The sequence below is a fragment of the Neocloeon triangulifer genome, unplaced genomic scaffold (genome assembly GCF_031216515.1).
Source record: "Neocloeon triangulifer isolate White Clay Creek 2 clone unplaced genomic scaffold, ASM3121651v1 ptg000013l, whole genome shotgun sequence".
Classification (NCBI taxonomy): Eukaryota; Metazoa; Arthropoda; class Insecta; order Ephemeroptera; family Baetidae; genus Neocloeon; species Neocloeon triangulifer.
In genome coordinates this window covers 4011796-4032740 of record NW_026775555.1, presented here as the reverse complement: position 1 = coordinate 4032740, position 20945 = coordinate 4011796, and the positions used below count along the sequence as shown (strand labels likewise).

At 35.4% G+C, this 20945-nt stretch overlaps 3 protein-coding genes across 7 annotated transcripts in view; 1 reads left to right on the top strand and 2 right to left on the bottom strand.

Moving 5' to 3' along the window:
* The first annotated feature begins 3962 nt into the window (after positions 1-3962).
* On the top strand, positions 3963-9580 carry LOC132198721 (vanin-like protein 1). Its single transcript, XM_059622904.1, has 8 exons — positions 3963-4198; positions 4268-4375; positions 5531-5680; positions 5746-5903; positions 7301-7515; positions 7572-7763; positions 7844-8118; positions 8928-9580. Exons 1-8 carry the CDS (start codon positions 4145-4147, stop codon positions 9276-9278), a joined length of 1503 nt encoding a protein of 500 aa, XP_059478887.1. The 5' UTR covers positions 3963-4144; the 3' UTR covers positions 9279-9580.
* A 322-nt stretch (positions 9581-9902) lies between these two features.
* On the bottom strand, positions 9903-18574 carry LOC132198883 (loricrin-like). Of its 5 annotated transcripts, XM_059623163.1 has the most exons (8): positions 18370-18574; positions 16804-16948; positions 15979-16127; positions 14494-14679; positions 13018-13257; positions 12602-12958; positions 12322-12380; positions 10024-11714 (listed from the first exon to the last, which is right to left on the bottom strand). In XM_059623163.1, exons 2-8 carry the CDS (start codon positions 16943-16945, stop codon positions 11684-11686), a joined length of 1164 nt encoding a protein of 387 aa, XP_059479146.1. In that variant the 5' UTR covers positions 16946-16948; positions 18370-18574; the 3' UTR covers positions 10024-11683. The 5 variants fall into 5 exon arrangements, with proteins under 5 accessions (XP_059479144.1, XP_059479145.1, XP_059479146.1 ...); XM_059623161.1 differs by lacking the exon at positions 12322-12380 and having other exon boundaries at positions 9903-10153; XM_059623162.1 differs by lacking the exon at positions 12322-12380 and having other exon boundaries at positions 9903-10153; positions 15979-16124.
* Positions 18575-18631: 57 nt separating this feature from the next.
* Positions 18632-20945, bottom strand: part of LOC132198707 (RYamide receptor-like) — a 52239-nt gene continuing 49925 nt past the window's right edge. The window contains exon 8 of the mRNA XM_059622883.1: positions 18632-18751. The gene's annotated coding sequence lies outside the window, so the exon portion shown is untranslated. The remainder of the gene's footprint in view (positions 18752-20945) is intronic.

Sequence of the window (20945 nt, the reverse complement as noted above, 5' to 3'; positions counted from 1 at the left end):
GTGACTGAAGCTCAGGAATGCGCCCGCTCGAAGGAAGGTCTGGCCGCGGCTCAGGTGGCTCAGGTGCGCCGCCTGGCCGAGATTTACCTGAGACTCGTGCGCGCCTCCACCGCACAGGCATCAAAAATTTAATTACGATTCTATGTTGCAACAATTTTAAGCAAAAACACTTTTAAATTTTTTTAATACTACAATAACTTTTTAGTAAAATAAATAAAATTTTTAATTTAATTTTTTTAATTTATTTCATATATTTTTTATTGATTTTAATTTTGTAAGTAAAAAATAGCTAAATAGTGGTGCAAATTATACATCCAGGCACATGTTTATGGACGCGCACTAAGAAATTACTTGGTTTTTTTAAGTAAAAAAAATACAAATTAATAAACAACCATAACCATAAGGGTCGAAGTTAAATTTAAATAAAATATATTATTCTCCTCTGAAAGTGTTAATTTAAGTACGATAATATATTAATATTCCAACTGATATTCATTACATGGCTACCATTAAATTTTTAGACTTAATCGGACTTAATTAAGAAACATTAAACATTATTGTTCTTTCCGCACTTTGGCGCACTCAAGAAAGTTAAGTCTACATCCGCTGGTTACATTTCCCGCACATTGGCGCGGAAATTTTTTTTTTCTGCATAACACAAGCATATCGAGTGAAAACGTGTTGATTATCAAAGCAGGTTGTTTTCAAATTTTGATTGTGATCATTGCGGGATTCGCAATAGTGATAAATCAAAATTTTTTGATCCGGCAAGGCTTTCTCCTTTTTATTTTTAAGTTAAGTTCAATTTTAATGTTTTAATGTTCCTGAATATTTATGCAATAATTTTGAAATACCAATTGATAGCAAAGCTCGCCATATTGAAGTGTTAATAATTGTATTTTAATTTATCATGGTGCTCTGGCTTCAGAATACAAATTTCTACTTCAAGGTCAAAACCGGCCGATTGTGAGGATGAGCCTCTCGACGTGGCAGTGAAGACGACGTTCGTAATTAATGCAGATTAAAAATCGAGAATGACAGGAAAGGCGACCTGAATTTTCAATGGCCGCGCGCGGCCGACAACAAATGAAATCGCCTCTGGACGAGAGTCGAAAACGGCTCGGCGTTGCTGACGAGAACGGCAAGAAGAGAAATTCGCGGCCACTCAAGAGTTCTGGCTGGGATGATACAAAATTTAAAAATCGACAAAAAGCGGTCATCAATCGCAAGAAAAATATTAAGAAAAATTAACTGAGTTTTTAAATAGAAATTGCAAATACATTTTGAAACACCTAGACAAATTTTAGGTTCAAAATGATATTTTGTCATTTTTTGTATTGTTGCAATATAATAAAAACTAAAAACCGAAGCACATAAGCAAGAAAAATTATTTTTGTTTTTAGATTTGATTTAATTTTTTAAGGCTTTATAAAAACTTAGAAACTCGTCACAAACTTTAATAATAATTGGCCATTTATTTTGGACCACTTTCACTGCAAATTAAAGCCAAAGACCGCAAAACGCCTCACATTAGTAAGAACACTTCTTTTCCTCTCTAGCTGCTCCTAATTCTCTCTATAATGAAATAAAAACACTTATTTTCTCCTGCGCGGCATAAAAGAATGAAAGCTTTTATATAGGCTTTCTTTGCTTCTTCCGCTGCCCGACTACAAAATTTTCTCCTCTCTGATCGACTCAACTGATAGTGATTTATGTTTTGTCCGTGCAAAGAAATGCACAATCAAAAAGCACACAATATCTTATTAATTGACCGCTAATGACCTCTCCGCGGAGTCATCTTTAATTAGTTAATTATATATTGTCATCAGGAATTTTCTAAAATGCCCGCGGGTAGAAATTGGAAATATGCGAAAAATGAATTTGCCTTGGGGGACCTTCAGGACCTCATTCATATTCTTAAATTGCACGTCACATCTTTTCAAGGTATTGAGCCGTAAATGATTTTCAGAGCTTAGCTTTTGATGCTTATTACTATTAATTGATTATTTTAATAATTATTATTAATTTCCGCAGAGATAAGCGGGCTAACAAAACTACATTTTCTCTAGATATGGATTAAAAAAAATAATAAGCAATAACAACAATAATTAAACGCCATTTCCACTTTTTTAAGTTATCAAAAAAAAAACTAATTATTTTCAAAAGCAAATTTAAAATCTCATTTTTAAATAAATTATGCAAAAATCTATACAATACAAAGTTTATTCAATTTTATTGTTTTTCTTGAACGTGATTTTGTTAATATTGTTTATATAATATGACATCCGACATCATTTCACTTCTTGTGGTATCGCAGTTGCCTGTCCTCAGCAGAAAGGAGAGAGATAAATAAATGTAGTTAATTTAATGTTATCCTTCAGAGCAGTTGAGCGAAAAAGATGACAAGTAATTGGACCCCTTCGAACCCAATTTTCGGCACCATTGTTTGGTACGCGGAGTTATAAATTGGTCTGGTTTTTGCAGCTCCCATCTCAATTCACGATAGAGCGTGCGTGATTGTGACACTAAAAAGTTATTTCCTAAGGAGAGAATGCCGCTTTATTATCAGGCGTCCCTTTCATCGGTGTTCACGAAGGAGAGAAATATAGAGAGAGATTGAAGCACAATGTAGATAATGAAATGGAGAGAAATTAGTTTCCTTTCGAAAACGGAGATATCGAAGCCCTTCTCCGCCGGCAAATTTTTGTTTACTCGTGTCACGATGAGAGTGGAAGAATTTTTTCAATTCAAAAAGATGTCCCACCCGATATGGCTGATGAATTTTTATTTCTATTGTCCACTTCAGCGTTTCTACTTTCATTTACTGCAAAAGGTGTTAAAGGCTTTGGACAATTTTGCAAGGAGTGTTTTCAGAATTCTCAGAAGAATCTAATTTTGTAGACTACTTTAAGAAACTTTCCTCAATTGTATTTTATTTAATAAGAAATTTGCTTATTAATGGAAATGAAGAGTGAAGAGTCGGGTTTTTCCTTTTTATTAATATTCGCAAATTTTCTCTTTTTTCACACAATTTGAATTAAACTAGTCTTGAATAAAATAATATACACGCAAAAAGAATTCATAATTATGCAACAAATTAACAAAATTATATGTGCACACAAAAAGCAGTTTGTGTAAAAAGATGATAAAATCTCCAAAGAGCAATTTAATTATCTAGCTTGCATGCAACCCGCGTTCTCGCTAAGGCCAACAAGTTGCATAACTCTCCCGCTCTAATTGTAAGTTGACACTCCTTTAATTTAAAATTGGTGACTAATCAATTCAAAAGCTGCTAGAAGAGTTTTATCTTACTTAATATCGAACGACTTGCACATTAATTAAAACCACGGCTGATTTGATGATAAGAAAAAGAAAAAAAGTTAATGGGATCTATTCAAAATAATGGCATTATCTGGACTAAGACCATTAGATGAATAATTGAAATTGGACTTCACCCTTGTACTATAATCTCTATAAAGTTCATTCAAGACAAAAGCAAGATGATGAAAATGATTAGTAAATAAGAAGTGATGATTGATCATTCGTCCTCTCTTGTAAATTAATAATTTGAATTAATTCTATTTTTTCTTTAATCATTTTTTTTTTATGAATTATGTATTTGGATGGTTAATCGCATGATCTTGTTGTTTTTTTTTTATATAAAATTTCAACCAAATTAAAAAAAATATGCTTAAAGCTGCAAAAATTACAACGAAAATTTTCTAATAGTTTTGATAATTATCATTGTTTTTTTTTCAATAAAAATAAAATTGTTCTGGTCAGTGATTATTATTACGCAAGCGGTAAGGTGGTGCGAGTGATGTTATGCAATTCCATTGTGTGTGCGGTTATCTGCGAACGTGCCTGCGATTAAAAGTGCGACCTTTGCACCAAGACGTCCTGCAATCGCGACATCAGACGAGACTGCACCAAAGGTCGATATCTCGGCCCCTGCTTTTTTTCTGCCCGCCGCCGGACATGCACTAGAGGCGCCCACGCCAAGTACCCCTTGAGTGCATCTTTTTCCAAGATAAACCCGCATCACGTGGCACGTCTGGCGCTTTTATAAAAATGTGCTCAATCATGTGCATCAACTTCTAAAGTCGTAAACTTATAGGCGGATGCAGGGAAGTTTTTCTTAAAGATGAAACAACAACTTTTCCTTGTATTTTTCGCTCTCGCCATCAGGCATAGCCAGGTAAATTCTATTTCCAAGTCAATGTTTGTTTTTTATGTGACTTTTATTTCTGTTTGTTTCTTACTAAAGGCGCAATCTAGTTACGTAGCGGCTGTCGTGGAGTTTTATTCCTTGGGTGGAACTTTTCGGCAGAACATCGGAAAGTACGAAGATCTCATCGCCGATGCAAAATCTCAGGTAGAGTGAAATTTTGCTGGGTGGTCTGCTCTGGCTTTTTACATGGAAAGTTTTCCGTTTTTTAATACTTATTAATGCTTGTTTCATTAAAAAATAAAGTCTTTACTTATAGCACGGTGCTGGAATTTATTTATTAAACTATTGAATTATTCTTTGCTCAATCAGATTAATAAATTAAAATAAATTTAAAAGAAATGTAAACTTGACAGTTTTTAATAACAAATTATATTTATCAATTTCAATAATTTATTAATATTAACAAACAAATCTATCAATAAAGTAGTACAATGTTAATGTCTATTACTCATTTAATTTCAAGAAAATCATCGTCCCCTTCACTTCCCTTTATTTCGGAACTTTAATATTTTACATTTCTCAAAATTCAGTTTCAAATTTGTCTTTCAAACAAACGATCAGATTTTCGAAAGCGCTCCTTAAATCTTGCGAATTCTCGGATAAAATTACTACATCAGCCGCATAGAAAATTGCTTTCATATTTGGAAAATTTCTCAACACTCTATTCATGTCAGAAATAGAGAAATTAAATATTAGTGGAGATTTGCAGTTAAAATAAATATAAATATAATATAAATTAAGTTTTATTTATTAATTTCAATTTTTTGTATTTTATTAGAATTATTTATTAATAAAATTTTTACATGTTTTTTCTACGTGTAAGTTATAATTTTAATTTTCTGTAATATTTTACAGTTTTTTACGTTTCTAAAAGTTTATTTAAAATAAGAACTTATTAATTATTAATAAAAATTAAACCATTATAATGATTTTAATTTTTTACTAAGAGTAGGATCGATAGGGCTGAATGTATTTAAACTTGTCTTCTCATGCAACGAAACGATCACATCGCAAAATGATAAATGATTTTAATGTATAATTCATCTTTTTTTTATTCCTAATTTAAATTTTTAATATCGAGATTGTATTACATCAATTTGTTTAATAGTCCTCAATGAATTCAAATAAATTCTTGTGATTTCATTTGCTCACAAACCCTGTAAAATTAATTATGCATTCATTCCAATATTCTCTTGCGATTCGTCATCATTACGCAGCATCCCATCTGTACCTCTCTTGTGACATTTCCACTCTCGCAAGGTTGATATAATTGGAATAAATTTGTTTCAATTTTGGTAGGCGGCGGAAATTATCGTATTTCCCGAGTATGGCCTGACGACGACGGCGGTTTCCCAGTCACGATCGCTGTGCATTAACGTCGGTCAAGAGGTGCCCGCCCTCGACTCGAACCCCTGCCTCGATTTCAACAACGACACAATTAACACGGAAGTCGGATCCAATTAAATCGAACAACTAAAATGGGACCTAATTTATTCAATAATTGTGGCTCGCAGGCTCTGAAGCGGCTTTCTTGCGCCGCCCGCAACAACTCGATCTACGTGGTGGCCAACCTGATCGAAAGGCAGTTTTGCGGGCCGCAGTGCGCCCAGGACAACTACTTGATTTACAACTCGAACGTGGCGTTCGACGCTAATGGCACTCTCGTCGCCAGGTACTTTATTATTTATGCGCCCCCGCAGCCCCGAGTTCCGTCGGCTATATTTACATCATATGCGAACGTTAGAAGGGCATCGGTTTTCCGCACATTAGGGTTAAGGGAAATGTCCTGTCAATGCCACGCACACGCTGGCTAAAAAAATAAATCGGTTTCCGCAGACAATGGATTTTTTTTTTTTTATTCGGAGAAACGTGTTTTCCCTTGAGGGTTATTTGTAACGTAGAAGCCAAAATTAATTGCTACGAATTAATTAAATCCCTCTTTCTAGGAGGAAAAACTGCTCCATAAAATAGAAAATTGATAGGCATGACTTTAATTAATGATCTTTAATTAAAAAAAAAAAAAAAATAGATTAGTGTTTGGATATTCCTGAAACAACAATTAGTCGATTTCGAATTTAGAATTGGCTTTTCCTCGACTGTACATCAATGTAAACTAAATATTAAAGAGTGGTTTTAATATTTTACGGGATTTTAGTTCGTCTGCCTTTTTTCCAAAGTAATTGAAATTATCAGAGAAAAAATTCAAAAAGTATAAACTTTTTTGTCCCAACATTCAAATCAGCTTATTTCATCGTAATACATGCATAAATTTCAATCAAGAGCTTTCCCATCCGTAAGTATTAATTGAATGTTCTTATTCAACGCTCAACATTCTTGATTTTAGCTGATTTTACCAGTTTTTATATACAATATTTCATTATTAAAATATCCTCACCAAAATTAATATCATCAGACAATAATTTTGAAATAGGAATCCTCAAATTTTACCAATTTCAATAATCCAATATCGCTCAATTCAAGTCTAAAATTAATTTGTTATGTTTGATATTTGGTGATTAATTAGGTTTTGAACTTTTGAACGCTATTGAAAATCATCAATACAGTCAAGCGTGCAATCCAATTAATCATAAATTAATTGCCAACTAATTTGAATAAAATAACAGACCAAATTATTTCAAAAAGCACAAAGTGAAATTGATTTCCAAAAAGTGAAAAGGTTTCAGCTCCGTCTATGTGCGTTTGGCCAAAAGGGATATAACGGAAATTAGCAATTTAGTTAAAAGCGCGTTTATTCTGCTGGATTCCATTATGTCGAATAAACAGCGCGTTTTCCTCCTACGTGTTAAAAGGAAATAAAGTTGAAACATTTCACTATGCCTTGACATTTACGTCTCCATCGAGAAACTGATGAGCAGCATATATAGGCAACTCGCTCGACGCGATTGCACCGCACGCTGCATAACATCGCATCATTAAAGCAGATTGAAAAAAGTCATTATTTTTCCTTTTGCAAGCGATTCGATTTTATAATTATGTACGTCATTTCACGATTGTTATGCATGACAATGGATGAAAAGAAGCAGCTTTCAGCCCATTATTTTCCCGCAGATACCGCAAGTTCAATTTGTACGGCGAACCGGCGCTCAACACGACCGCCGAGACTGATATTGCCGTTTTTACGACGTCTTTCGGGGCCACATTCGGCACCTTCACCTGCATGGATTTGCTCTTTTACAACCCCAGTGTGCGGCTGGTCCGCGAATTCGGCGCCACCGACATCGCTTTTCCGACAGCCTGGTTCTCCGAGCTGCCCTACCTGACAGGTGCGATAACAATTTTCTTTCTTTTTTTATATAAATAAAAAAAAACTCATTGGCAGCCGTGCAAGGCCAATCTGCGTGGGCACTCGGATTAGGGGTTAATTTCCTCGGTTCCGGCTACAACCACCCCGCAGTGGGAAACAGCGGCAGCGGAATTTACTCGGGGGAAAAGGGCGAGATTGTTTCACTGATGGCCCAGCAAAGCGGCACCACCCTTCTGGTGGCAACCGTTCCTCTCAACACACGCAGACGTGAGCGATCTTTTAATCTTTCCTTTTGAATATGAACGAAGTTTTCGCCAAAGACAAATAATGAAAGCGATTTTAATTAGAATCGCGGCAGTCGCGAAGAGCCAAACGCGGTGCGGCTCCCCCGGCTGCGTTCGACTTGCTGCTGAAGAACGACAACCTTCGGGACTACACGTCGGCAGCTTTGAGCGCAGAGATCGGCGCCAATCTGACTTTGACACATTGCCAGGCTGATCTGTGTTGCACGGTTGATTATGAACTGGAGTCAGTTGACGCGGCGGGCGAATTCAATTACAGACTCGTGGTAATTGACGGCATTGTTACGCACGACGGAGGACATTACGTCAACAGGGAGCAGGTAAATTAATAAATAGTAATCAAATCGAAAACTTGTTTGGAAACTCGATTAATTTTGATGGTTGTTTAAAACGAGGTGCAAATTGTTATTAAAGGAGAATGACAGAAATAAAAAATAACATAGTGCTTCATAATTGTAAAATAATATTTTAAAATATAAATTTTATTATTCAATTATTTTTATAGTAAATGTAATAAAAAAATTTAAATACATAATAATGAAATTTGCGTTCCAACTATTACTATTTCAAGTAGAGATGAATAATAAAATATTAATTATTAATTTATCCTGATTACAATGATTATTTAATAAAATTTATAATTAAATTTTCTTGCATTTGACAAGATAACTGCCAAAAGGTATATCCTAGAAACAAAAGTTTGGAAAATAAATAATGTATACTTAATTAAATAATAAATATAAAATTAAAAATAATAATAAACATAACTTGAAAAACAAAAAGGATTTAAAAAAAATATATATTATAATATTTGTTTAAAGTATAAACTTTAAATCAAATTTTTAAATCAACAGCAACAAACAATTATATTTCTTCTGAGGAAGTTCTTCTAACAAAATAGAAACGCAAAATAATAAATTATATTTCAGGCTCTTTCGGAAAATTTGCAAGTTTGAATTATTGCGGAAAAATTGCTTATTTTTTAACCCGAAACAAAAATTTTGTTAAAATTGACCTAATTAATTGACGGAAAAGTTAACTTAATGGCAAATGAAATTAGCATTTTTCACTATTTTCAAATTAATTTGAAAATTAAATTTATAACTAATAATCATATTAATTTGCTTAGGTGTGTTCGGTGATAGCGTGTGCCGGCGCAAACACGACAAGCTGCTCTGACGACTTGGAGTTTTCAACTTACTCGGCTTCGACCGTATTCAAGTCGCTCTCAGTGTCGGGCAACTTTAGCACCGATCTGCTGCAACCAAACACGCTGCTGGTGCCATCGCTCGCCGTTTTGAGGCCCACCGAAGATTACAACTTTGAGACGAATTCGGCTGCTTCTGTGTCCCAGATGGGTTTGACAAAGTCCATTAGCAATCTGCATACTTTCGGCCTGTTCGCTCACGATTTCGAGCCACCAACTGCTAGCGAGGTGAACACAGAAGGACTCAATCAAGAGGCGCCGGCATTGCTGTAAACTGTGCGTTGCGGCGCGGCTCGTTGAAGGATGATTAATCAATACGGACACTAGAGTGAAAACAGACTTTGGCCTTGCGAGATCAGAGTGATCTGGTTTTTGCCAAACTGTGGACTAGAAGAAGAGTTATGTTTGAATTTTTGGGGCAAACATTGGAAATCTGTTTAAAAGCAACCAGAAAAAATTTGAATCAAAGGAAATAAAAAAAATTACAAAAAATTATCTGATCTTAAAAAATAAAAACTCTTCTGTCGGAAATTTTAAGGAGACAATAAAATCAGTTGATTTTTTTTTTACCTTTCCTTGTTTGCTCATTATTATTGAAACAGTTCCGCTTATCTAATGAGACAACAGCTCATCATGGCATGTTTACTACTCATCAACTTCCCAAGACAAATTACAATTAGTAGATACCGAGGCTGCTTTCATAAACTTGACAGTCATTATTATAGAACACGTGTAGCACAAGCGCACTCGCCTTTTAAACACGCTTTTTGTTGACCAGCAAAAATAACGCACGTGTATTCTTGTGTTAAAAGTTTATTTTTTTTTTATATCCAAATTATTTTGTCTAATCTGTGATACACATTCATTCACAAGGCAAACGGATAATTTATTTTTTGCAATAAATAAATTTTTTTGATCTGGAACATTTATTTCGCTTGATCTGGAACGTTATGGCTGGAATGCTCGTGCTTGAGCAGTTGGTGCGGATCTTTTTTATAACGCGATATCAGATCTGGCAGATGCGATTCGTGGAAAATGTGCATGTCGGATCCGAGGGGAATAGCAGACGCCATCCCAGATGAGTTGCCGCACAAGTACATCGTATCGAGCACATAAAACTGATAACCTTGCATCAGCATCTCGTAAACCTGCATTTTTTAAATTAAATACATTAAATTATTCACACAGCTATTTTTATTATATTTTTTATATTTATATTCTGCGTCGTTATTTAAATTTCTATTAATTTTATTACATAAAAATCAATTTCCAGAATTTTTGCAAAACTGGACAATTTCAATCAACGATCATTCCAAGACCATTTCTCTGGCAATTCCTCTCCTGCCGTTGGAGACGCCTCCGTCTCCGCGTTTGTCGTCGCCGAAGCCCTCGGGGGCAAAACTCCCGCTCCTGATGATGCACTGGCCCACGCAGAGGCGGAGCTCGACGCACCCCAATTTTGATTGCCTCCAACAACCGCTGAAGATGCACTTTCACTTTCGTTGCTAGTATATTCTGCAGATCCGTGATTGCCCCAACCTGCGGCGCTATTTGCAGAGGCGGAAGACGCCGAAGAAGCTCCGTTACCCCAAACAGGGCCTGAAAATTCTTCCCCGCTGTGACCCCATCCACCCTCTGATGACTCCGTATGCTCCCCAGAATAACCACCCCCTCCAAATACCACAGCTGAACTTTGAGCATTGGAAAAAGTCGTAGGGTGGCTGACGTAGACAGGTTGTTGCACGACTGCTTGGGCACCAGCGTTTGCTTGGGAAAAACCACCCCCAGCCGAGCCGTGAGTCACTGCATTTGCACTGGAGAAGCTCGAGCTTCCACCACCAACACTATGAGTATTTGAAAATCCACCCCCTGAAGAGCTTTGGGCACTAGCCTGGGCGTTTGAAAAACCACCCCCAGTAGAACTTTGGGTGTTTGAATTGGAAAACGTTGTGGGGTGGGATACATAAACAGGTGTTTGCACCACAACTGTTTGCGCACCTGCGTTAGATTGAGAAAAGCCACCCCCTCCGAAACCTGAACTTTGCGCGTTTGCATTAGAAAAGGTTGTGGGGTGACTGGGGTGTGATATATAAACAGGTTGTTGTACGACAACCGTTTGAGCGCCTGCGTTGGAGTGTGAAAATCCACCTGATGAGCTTTGGGCATTAGATTGAGAAAAACCACCCCCTCCGAACGCTGAACTTTGTGCATTAGAAAAAGTTGTAGGTTGTGAAACGTAAACCGGTTGCTGCACCACAACCGTTTGAGCCCCTGCGTTAGCTTGGGAAAAACCACCCCCAGCCTGGCTGTGAGACGCCGAATTTGCATTGGAAAAAGCCACCGGTTGAGGGCCACTATTAGAAAATCCACCTGCGTGTGCGTTGGAAAAACTGCCTCCGAATGGTGGTGCAGCGGCGAAACTTCCACCCCCGGAAGCAGTGCTTTGTGCATTTGAAAAAGTGCTGCTCAAACCATTTCCGATTGACACAGAGGCTGAAGCACTCGCGCTTGCAGATGCTCCAAAATTCACAGGTCCGAAATTGATACGATTCTTGACTTCGTCCTCTTCATCGGGGTTTTCATCGTCAACTACTGCGCCTGCATCGTCAACCGGCTTGTCAATCTTGACTTCATCCGCCGGTTCAACTGCCTTGGCATCATCAACTAACTTGACATCGTCAACAGGTTTTAAAATCAAAGGCGCAGCGTCTGAAACAAAAAATTTGTTTCCATTTTTATATTTCATAAAATATTTAAATTTTCGTTTAAAAAAAATTAGTGAAAATTTTCAGAGCCTATTATTTTTAATTACGTAATTAGTTAAAGGGACAAAATTGGGGTGAAAATGCACGGTATGAATAAAAATAGGACTGCAGACAGTAGTTGAGCTGTTTTCGTCCCGTAAAAATATCATTGATTCAACGTGGGAAAACTTCGAATCTTTATTTCAAAAGGGCCGGAAAAACAGTAAAAACAATGTAATTTTAAGGCAATTACGCTAATTGCTAATTATTCAATTTTGGAAACGCCCTGAGAGTTTTTCTTTTAGGAGGAATTATTTTAAAATTTTTATTAACAACTGCATGAATATTTATTAAAAAAATTTTGAGGAGTATATTAAAGCTTTTCCATACTTTAAAACATTTTAAACATAAATAAATTTTTTACAAATTAAAATACACATAAATAAATAGAGCACCGAGTAATACGACTCTATAATTAAAAGGAGCAACATAATAAAAATTTAAAAACTCTAAAATTAAATAAAATTGCCAATTTAATATGAAAAAAGAAAGCTAAAATGATTTCTTATTACCTGAGGCTTTGCAGACGAGAGTCAATGCCAGGCACAAAATGTTCATCAGCATCTTGAGCCTGCGGCACATTATTTGTTATCGGTGCTCACAGTTCGAAGAAAGCGTGGCAAGTGATATGGTACCGACATTTGTTCTGCTCAAATGCAGTGAGACGAGAGACCAATCGTGTTATTGACATTCGTTGAGAGTGAAAAATAGTTCAGACGAAAATACGTACACTCGGAAAGCCCAAGCACCACATACGCGAGATTACGAAAGAATAAAAACAAAATTTGTCACCTGTGAGAATTTCACCAGGGCCTCTCCGGCGTACCTTTCGTCAAAACGAGGAGTTTTCCAGCGCGACAAAAAAGCGGGCTGGTAGCCAAAATTGAGCTTGTCCACTTTGTAAGCGGCGGCGACCAAATTCGAAGGGGCGCCGAAACTCCTCCAACGTTCCAACTCGGAAGGCAAATAGGCGTTCGGATAATCTCCTCTCGGCTGAACTTTTCCGTCCAGTGCGTGGCTTAATAACTCGGCTCTATTTTCGGGCATTGCGCCTTTAACGAGCACGAATTCAGGCAAAACGAAAGCGACCCTTTCACTGGCACTGCGAGCGGCCAAAAACCCATTCAAATTTCTCGCCAAGTCTGCAGTCTTGAAAAATGACGTAATTTGTGTTTACAGAGGTTAATTGAATCAAATATTTAATCAACCTTTCCCCGCGGGAATTGCATTTGCGGCTCTATAGACGCTCGCCATTCATTATGGCAATGTTCCAGGGCCACGTTGCGCAGCAGGCCAGCGGGTGGACCCTCGAGTTTGGCTAATTCTCGGCCTGCGGTTATTATTCGCAAAATCTCGCTGGCCTTTTGACCACAGTCCACGGAGTTTCCCTCGTCAACAGGGCTTTGCATGATGCCGCTGTCGTGCGGCACTACTAAATGAACACTTGCCTGAAAGTTTGAAATAAAGTAAATTTAACCGAATTAAACACAAAATTTATAGAAAAAAAAGTTAAATTAAAAATGCAAATCGGACTTTGCTCGTTGTAAAAATTGTTTTTATTCCAAAACAAGGCTCTACCAATTTCGGTCACGGTCTGCAACCCTATTTCAGGAGCAAACGCGCTGCTCTATTGTAAAAAAACCTGATAGAGCCATTTGTTTTTTAATAAAAAACAATTTTTTACAACGAGGAAAAGCCCGATTTCTAAATTTTCATGATCATTTTTGGAAGTATAAACTATTTCAAACAGAGTTTTAATTAAAAAATTTATATTTTAACATTAACCAAATGAATTTATTTAAATTTAATTTTTTTTTAATACTTATATTATTTTTTATTACTATATTTTTAATTTTTGTGTTTTATAATTTATTTAATTTATTTATTTATTAAACCCATCTGGGTACAACTTTTGATACACTCATACAGATATAAGTTTCAAGTAATTAAATTGCACTATTTCTTCTTCATCGTGGCGTGTATATTATTATTTGTATTTTTATAAGAAATCATTAAAAATTTTAAGATTACTAAAACAGTAAATTAAAATATAAAAATATTAAATATATATTAAAATCACTCAAGAGATAGTTTGATTACTTAATATGATAATTCTCCCTGATGAAAAAATTCCTTAAAAATGGAGCAAAATAAAAATGTAATGATATCAAATGAAAAAAACTAAGTAAGATGGTTGATTGTTTAAATAAGATTAAAATTTTGACATTCCAATTTCCAACTTGCTTGTTAAAATGTAAAGCGAGACATAATAATTTTTTTTAACCGAACTTAAGGCTGATCTGCAATGTATTAAATAATATATCTGACGGAATTCAATTTGGGAAAACCACTTTCTGATAGCGCACTTTCTCATCAACACAAAAGAAAAATGATTGATTCCTCCACTCCCATCAGTCCACCCACGCGTCTGCTTTACGTCTGATAAGCAAAATCAATCAGGCAGATGCTCCCTGTAAAGTCTTTGGGGCCATCAAAATAGTGCAGCTCCAACAATTTCCATTAAAGTTGCTCTCGGTTTTGCCAATCAGTGAGCAAAATTAGCTCAAAGAGTGTGCCTGTGGTCAATTATTGGATCGGGTCAGTCGCAATATCTAGTCAGGCTGAGCCACATTTCGCTTAGTTGCTAGTTAAAGTGGATTCAACTCGGAAATTATTTATTATACCCTGTGGTGCAGGGCGGCGTTGCAGGAGCGCAGGAATTTGAGCAGCGTCAGAGCCGCAACAATCTCTTGGCGTGGCAGGAAAAGCGCGACGGACACGGCACCTGGGGCTGTTTCCACAAACGGGAGCAGCAAGTCGGATTGCCCGAGGGTGATTTGCGTGGCGACGCACAGCACGGAAGACGCGTTCTGCGGGGAAATGGTATTTAATAAGAAGAAGTGTCTCCGGATGTAATTTGCACACGTGTGAAGGAGAAGAACGGTGTCATGAGAGGGCAGAAAAATTTAAAAAAAGACACATAAAAAGCGTTGCTGTGCAAATTCAAATAGATTTATGAGATATTTTTCTTTGCAGTGGAAAATGCTAAAAAAGTAAGACAAATTTTTCTTTTTTTTTTGCTGATTTAATTTTTTTTTAATTTGGAATTTCCTTCCTTATTCTCATTTCTTTAAAAATTAAATTTAATATAATTTTAATCATTTTTGATTAACTTTTAAACTTGATACGCGCGACGAGAAATCAGTCGATTAAAATATTAGCAGAAAGATTAACACAAATTTCATTTGAATTGTTGATACTGATTATTACCTTCCTGTTCCAACAATGAGATTAATTATTGCAACACGGCGAAATGTGCATTTTTTGCTGATCTTTTTGGGAACTGTTTTAATTAAAATCGTTTATTATTTTTTTCAAATATCAACAGGATTCTGAAAAGGAATTTAAGCTCATTTTTGGGAATGCTATGTAAGTTTGAGCTGAAAAAAATATCCACAGCCAGTTCAATACTTTTTCTGAATCTAATCTAAAAAAAGTATTATTTCATTAAAAAAAATTATGTTTTACTGTTTTAATATGTAATTAACGGTACTTATTGTTAGAATTATTGGTGCTTCGATTTAAAATCGACTTGTAATTTGAATAATTGTGAATGTTACATAAGAGTTCCAAGAAATGCAAGATAAATTTATAAAATAGAAAAAAAGAAAAGAAAAAGTTCAATAATTTAATCTATGCTTGGAAGAAAATCAATCAGTGAGAAAAAAAAATTAATTTCCAGCTTTAATTTATGGGCCACCGCTTGGCTTTATAAATCAAGCGTGGCCTTTAACAATAAAGTGCATTGAATAAAATTTGCAATGCGCTTTGTCGTGCTGCAAATGGAAATCATGCACGCGACGAAGCACGGCGGCAATAACCCGGTCGGGACGATCGTTCTAATAACGCTCTCGGGCTATTGGAATTGCAGGCGTCGGCACAATACTCTCTCCACTATTTTTTTTTATTAAAATGCGGACGGGTTTAATGTGCTGTGTGGTGTGCATAATGAATGCCATTCAGAAATAGCACGTGCGCCTGATGAGAATATTTTGCAAAACGGAACCAATTTTCCCTGGAATTGCATGGGTTGTACGAATTGGCGGACACACACACGATGTGATTAATAACTCGTTGATGCGACTTGCAAAGCGTAATTGCTACATTACCGCAGACAGAGAGGACCATCTGCTGCCAGCCAGCACAAAGGGCACAATTCGAAATCGGCCGCTCGCGTCGTGTCTGCCCAAATCGAGCAATTCCTTCGCCTTCAATTGTTGCTGCCAACTCACGGAATTCGGGAATGATTTCCTGCCTGCTGCAAAATGCTTGTGTTAGAAAATATGTGATAATTATACTCGCATGGCACTTTGAGAGTCGACCCAGATTTTACGATATTAATGGCTCTGTAATAATTATTGCACAAGGGGAATTCTCAATAAGCTAACTTTACAATCAAAGTTGCGAATGTAATGCTCACTCTGCGTGCAAACTTGAGCTGAACCAAAAGAACTTTGAATTTTAACAGAGTGAAAGGATTTTATGCTCATTTAAAAAAAAAATGCCATTTTAATATAATTTCGTATAAAATTTGAAGATTAAATCCAAGAAAAATTGCATATTATTTTTAACATTTTCCTGAAAGAATTCACGATAAACCAAATTTATATTAAAAGAAAAGCTTCTTTATTTTTCGATTATGCAAATAATCTGGCTTATTCCAAGAACGCTTTTGCGACTTTATAATTCACTTTCGTACCAGGAGCATAATAAATTAATAATGCGGGAAAATTGCTAAAAAAAATTCACGTCTGAAGCGGGAGTGAAAAATTAAATTTGCGCCGTTGCTCGACGCCTTTCCTCATTGTTCAAAAATGCGTTTAATTACAGAATTATACGGAGTCCATTATTTCCCGTGAGGAGGGAAAGGCGGAAAAGTGGAAAATAAGTAGGGATCTCGCTCACCGCTGGGGAAAGCGAGATGCTCTTCTCACCACGAAAAACAGGAGCGAAAATCAAGAGACACAAGTAGGCCATTGAAAAGAGGAATGCGGCGACGTAGGTGGTTTTACGACGACGCGGAAAACTTGATCCTCTTTGCCATTGTTTCTTGGAATCTTCTGACTGCGCGAGCATTTTCTGAGAATAAATACAGGCATTAATTTCAAGGTGCTAATTAATGAGATCTTTAAATGTTTCAAATGATATATCTTTGTTAAAAACAAAATTAAAAATTATTATAGTAAATTATTTAGTTTTTATGAAATTACGAAAATTATACTGAAAAGAATTTCAATATCATTCTTGGTGTCTGAATATAAATTTAAATTCGGCTTTTCATGGATGGTGTTTTGAGTTTTTTCTTTCTGCAAACAATAAACAACTCAATAACCCATTCGGAAGGAGCTGAACTAAAATTTCTAAGTAATAAATTTTCTTTCTTTATGAGTTGATAACAAAAAGTGAGCAATGTGGCTTAAAGCGGATGGCTATATTGGGAACTTTCAATTGAACTTCAAAAAGTCAAAACAGTTAATTGAAGTGCTGTTTTTTTTTACCTTTCGATGGAAATATTTCATCAGCAAACTTGAATGTCATGAACTCAACATTTTTGTAGCATGTATTTCGATCTCCTTTTTTAATATTACATTTTCAATAAACGGGAAACGAGAAAAACGTGCCTTTGGGGCTGGAGCAATTGCGACTTTTTCGTTTCATAAAAAGTCAATTGGAGGAAAAACGAGAACGGAAATATAATATCAGTTTCACAAACACTTGACGTGAAATTGATATTCTGGCCTCTGCGAAAGTTGTCACAAATATTCCAAACTTTTGCAATGAGAGCAATTCTGGATGATTTACGCTGGCGGGTGGGCGAACTGGCGAGGCAAAATTTCCGGAAATTTCATTATTTCTATCTTTGCTTTGCTTTTACAGGTCGTTAAAAACGCAACCCGCGGTACGTGCACGCTGAGCGAGTTGCCTAATGAATCTGTGTTGGAAACTTCAAGAGCAGTTTCCATCTTCATTCACGATTTTCATTGCGGTCAATTATGATCAAGCGCTTCGCCGGGGTGTACCATCAAGTTTGCTGGTTCGAGGGGTTCATTAGCAAAACCGTCATGAGCTAGTGAACAGATCTAACAATTAGTTTTTAATTAAAGTTCAATTAAGTTCCCATCACTGAGAAAAGTCGACCACAATATGGGCTGAATTGTTTCTCCGCAATTATTTTTAATTGGATAGAAGGTTGATTGAAGCATATTTACAATTTTCATTTCCTTAATTATGAGTTCTACAAAGAGAAGTATTTTTATATTTTAACAATGAATTTAGCTTCATTTGAAAAATATCTAAATTCTTGAAGAAAAACAGCAAGCGCTTAAAAATTTAAAAAGAAAAGACAAGTATATTTTGCTAAGAAAAAAATAATTTTTATAATATTGGAAATAAAAGAACTCAAGTTTTTAGAACAAAACTATAGATGTCTCAAATTTTACTTTAAATTATTTTAAAATCTATAATAAAATAAACTGGAATTAAAATATTTATTCTGTTACCTTAGAAATAGAATGATGGTTTTTGAAGCAATTTCTTCGCTTTTTGGTTTTGCGAGTTTGATGTCAAAATTTCAGCATATAATTTAAATCACTTTGAACGAAAAAAAATCCTTTTAATCCATGCGATTGTTGCGAAATCTGATTTTAAAATCCATATGTGGACGTTCCAGGTAAAAAAAGCTGAGATCAGTTCGACTTTGTCGGTGCGTTGCCGAGCCAGCACTTGCGGACGCGTGTCACCGAAGCGCGGCCAACCGACCCGCCGGTGACGAATTTGTGTCATCGTCACAAAGTGCTCTCCTCGTATGGTCGCTCACAATCACAACTCTTGCGCCACAAAGCGGATTTTGACTCGCTTCCTCTCCATGTTGAGTGGACTGGCCTGTGTACAGACAATTTTTTTCGCTCACAAAAATTAGAATTCGCACTCGGGTGGAAATTGAACGAGAGCGCGCTCGACCCAAGTGGTAATTCTATTCGCTGGATCGAATCCCTTCTGCTTGCGTGCGCCAAAAAGGGTGCTGGTCTGTGTAGAACGTGAAACCCTTTGATTTTTTAATTAGCCTTAAAATAATCCAACAAAATTTGCAAAAAGTAAAATATTCACTGCAGTGGTAATTTCAATCATTGTTTTTAAGAATCAAAAGTGGAGATTGATACAACATGACCAAAAATAACAAAAGTTAGGTGTATGAAGAAAATCCTTGGAATTATTAATCTTTTGGTATTTATATTGTTGATCTGATTCTCGACAGTTCTTAGCTACCACCTGATTATGAGAAATTAATTCTAATAATTAATAATTTTATAGCAGCATTGTTTTGTCTTTATTTTATAAATTAATAATATATTAAAATTTAACATTTAAAATATGTATTAATTTAAAGTATATTTTTGCATTTCTTATAAAAAGATTCAAAAAGTATAAAAAATATTTAAATCAAAATGTATTGTATGCATTTCCATCCAATTTGATTAAAACGTTTAGGCGGTTTAGGCTTTAAAAAAAATTATAATTTTCTTAACTTTTATATAAATATATGTGCTAGTTGTCCTTTTTTTATTTATTAAATATGTCCCATGCCCATAATTCTATAATTTAACAGGCAAGTTTTGAAGAAATGTAATTAAGTTCCTTTGATAAGGAAAACCTATAATTAAAATTAATACTGCTTGAAAATGTATTTCCAAAAATAATAATAATGCCCCAATTTTCAAACCTAAAGCCTAAAAACGTTTCACTACTTCAAAGAGTTTATTTTGCATTTGAAATAAAATTTCCTTAAATGTTTTGTTTTATGAAATACAAATATTATTAAATTCTCATTGCCCGCTCTTTCAAGTGGGTAACAAGTGCTCCATTCTCATTCTATGGGAAACCAAACGATTTTCAGTATTTCTAATTTAGGTTAGCTTTTATGGAGAAACCAAAAAAAAGTCCAATTAACGTGGGCAGTCAATCGCACTGGTCAATTCACTGGGAATATATGACGAGATGAAAAGCGAAAAGGCAGAGAGCGAATATGCTCGCCCTCGAAGAGTCAACCGGCCGAAAAAGCTCCAATACCATTATTATTATTATTATGGCTGTCAATTTTTATCGCCAATGCCCCCTTTGGTGACGCGATTTGTGTACGCGGCTGGAAGAATTGTTATTCGGACCACATGTTGGCCGAGTGACGAGGCCCTGCTGGACACGCAGACGGTGGCGGCTGCGGCCCCGCCGGCGCTAAATTCGCCCCACAGAAAAAAATCTCGTTGCTTCTTTCAAACATCCGCTGACAGGCGGTGCCAAACAAAAACACGGCATCGATCAAAAAACACTCGTGAGTGCGCCGAGGTGCCGCCAAAAAGACGCAATTTTGAACCTTTGGCAAACTGAAATTTATTGTCCACGGGTTTCAAACACTTGTGAACTTAACCTTGAAGTAACGAATTTGAAGATTGCTTAATTTTCCAACTAAGATATTGATCGCCTACCAGACTCTCCAAGGCGAATAAAAAAATGAGACTGTTGATATAAAAAAAAAATATACAGAGATAAATTTTTTTAAAGAGGTAAAAAAATCCCTTAATAAGACGATTAAAAAATTTGGCTGTCGCATCAAATATTAAAATTAGGAGGTTTTAATTCTTGTAAACTAAGTTTCTGTATCATAAGATAAGAAGCATAGTTTTATTATTCATGGCTAGCCCATGATTTTCTTTTATATATTTTAAAGTGGAGAGTGGATTTACTCTTGACTTATTAAAATCAATCATAAAAAATATATAAATAACATTCCAACACACAACTACAGAAGGCATTTGCTAACAATTTTTCAATAATTTATTAAATTATCTATACACAAACATACTATATAATTTTTGTAATTTTTAATAAATTCAAATATTTTTAAACATAAAATTTTTTCAGCCTAATTTTCAGTGTTAAAATAAAAAAAAATAAAAAAGCTTTAAAAAATATTAAATAAATTATTAAATATATAAATATAAAAATAGATAAAATACATAGTAATAAATATAAAAATAATTGTAATTTAATTATAATACTAAAACAATTAGTATATTTTTAA

Coding starts and splice junctions, on each gene's coding strand:
- LOC132198883 (XM_059623160.1), bottom strand. CDS start 12,391: ATGTGCCGCAGGCTCAAGATGCTGATGAACATTTTGTGCCTGGCATTG. Junction 11,715..12,321: donor TCTCGTCTGCAAAGCCTCAG/GTAATAAGAAAT, acceptor TTTTTGTTTCAG/ACGCTGCGCCTTTGATTTTA.
- LOC132198721 (XM_059622904.1), top strand. CDS start 4,145: ATGAAACAACAACTTTTCCTTGTATTTTTCGCTCTCGCCATCAGGCAT. Junction 4,199..4,267: donor TCGCCATCAGGCATAGCCAG/GTAAATTCTATT, acceptor TTCTTACTAAAG/GCGCAATCTAGTTACGTAGC. Junction 5,681..5,745: donor ACGACACAATTAACACGGAA/GTCGGATCCAAT, acceptor TGTGGCTCGCAG/GCTCTGAAGCGGCTTTCTTG.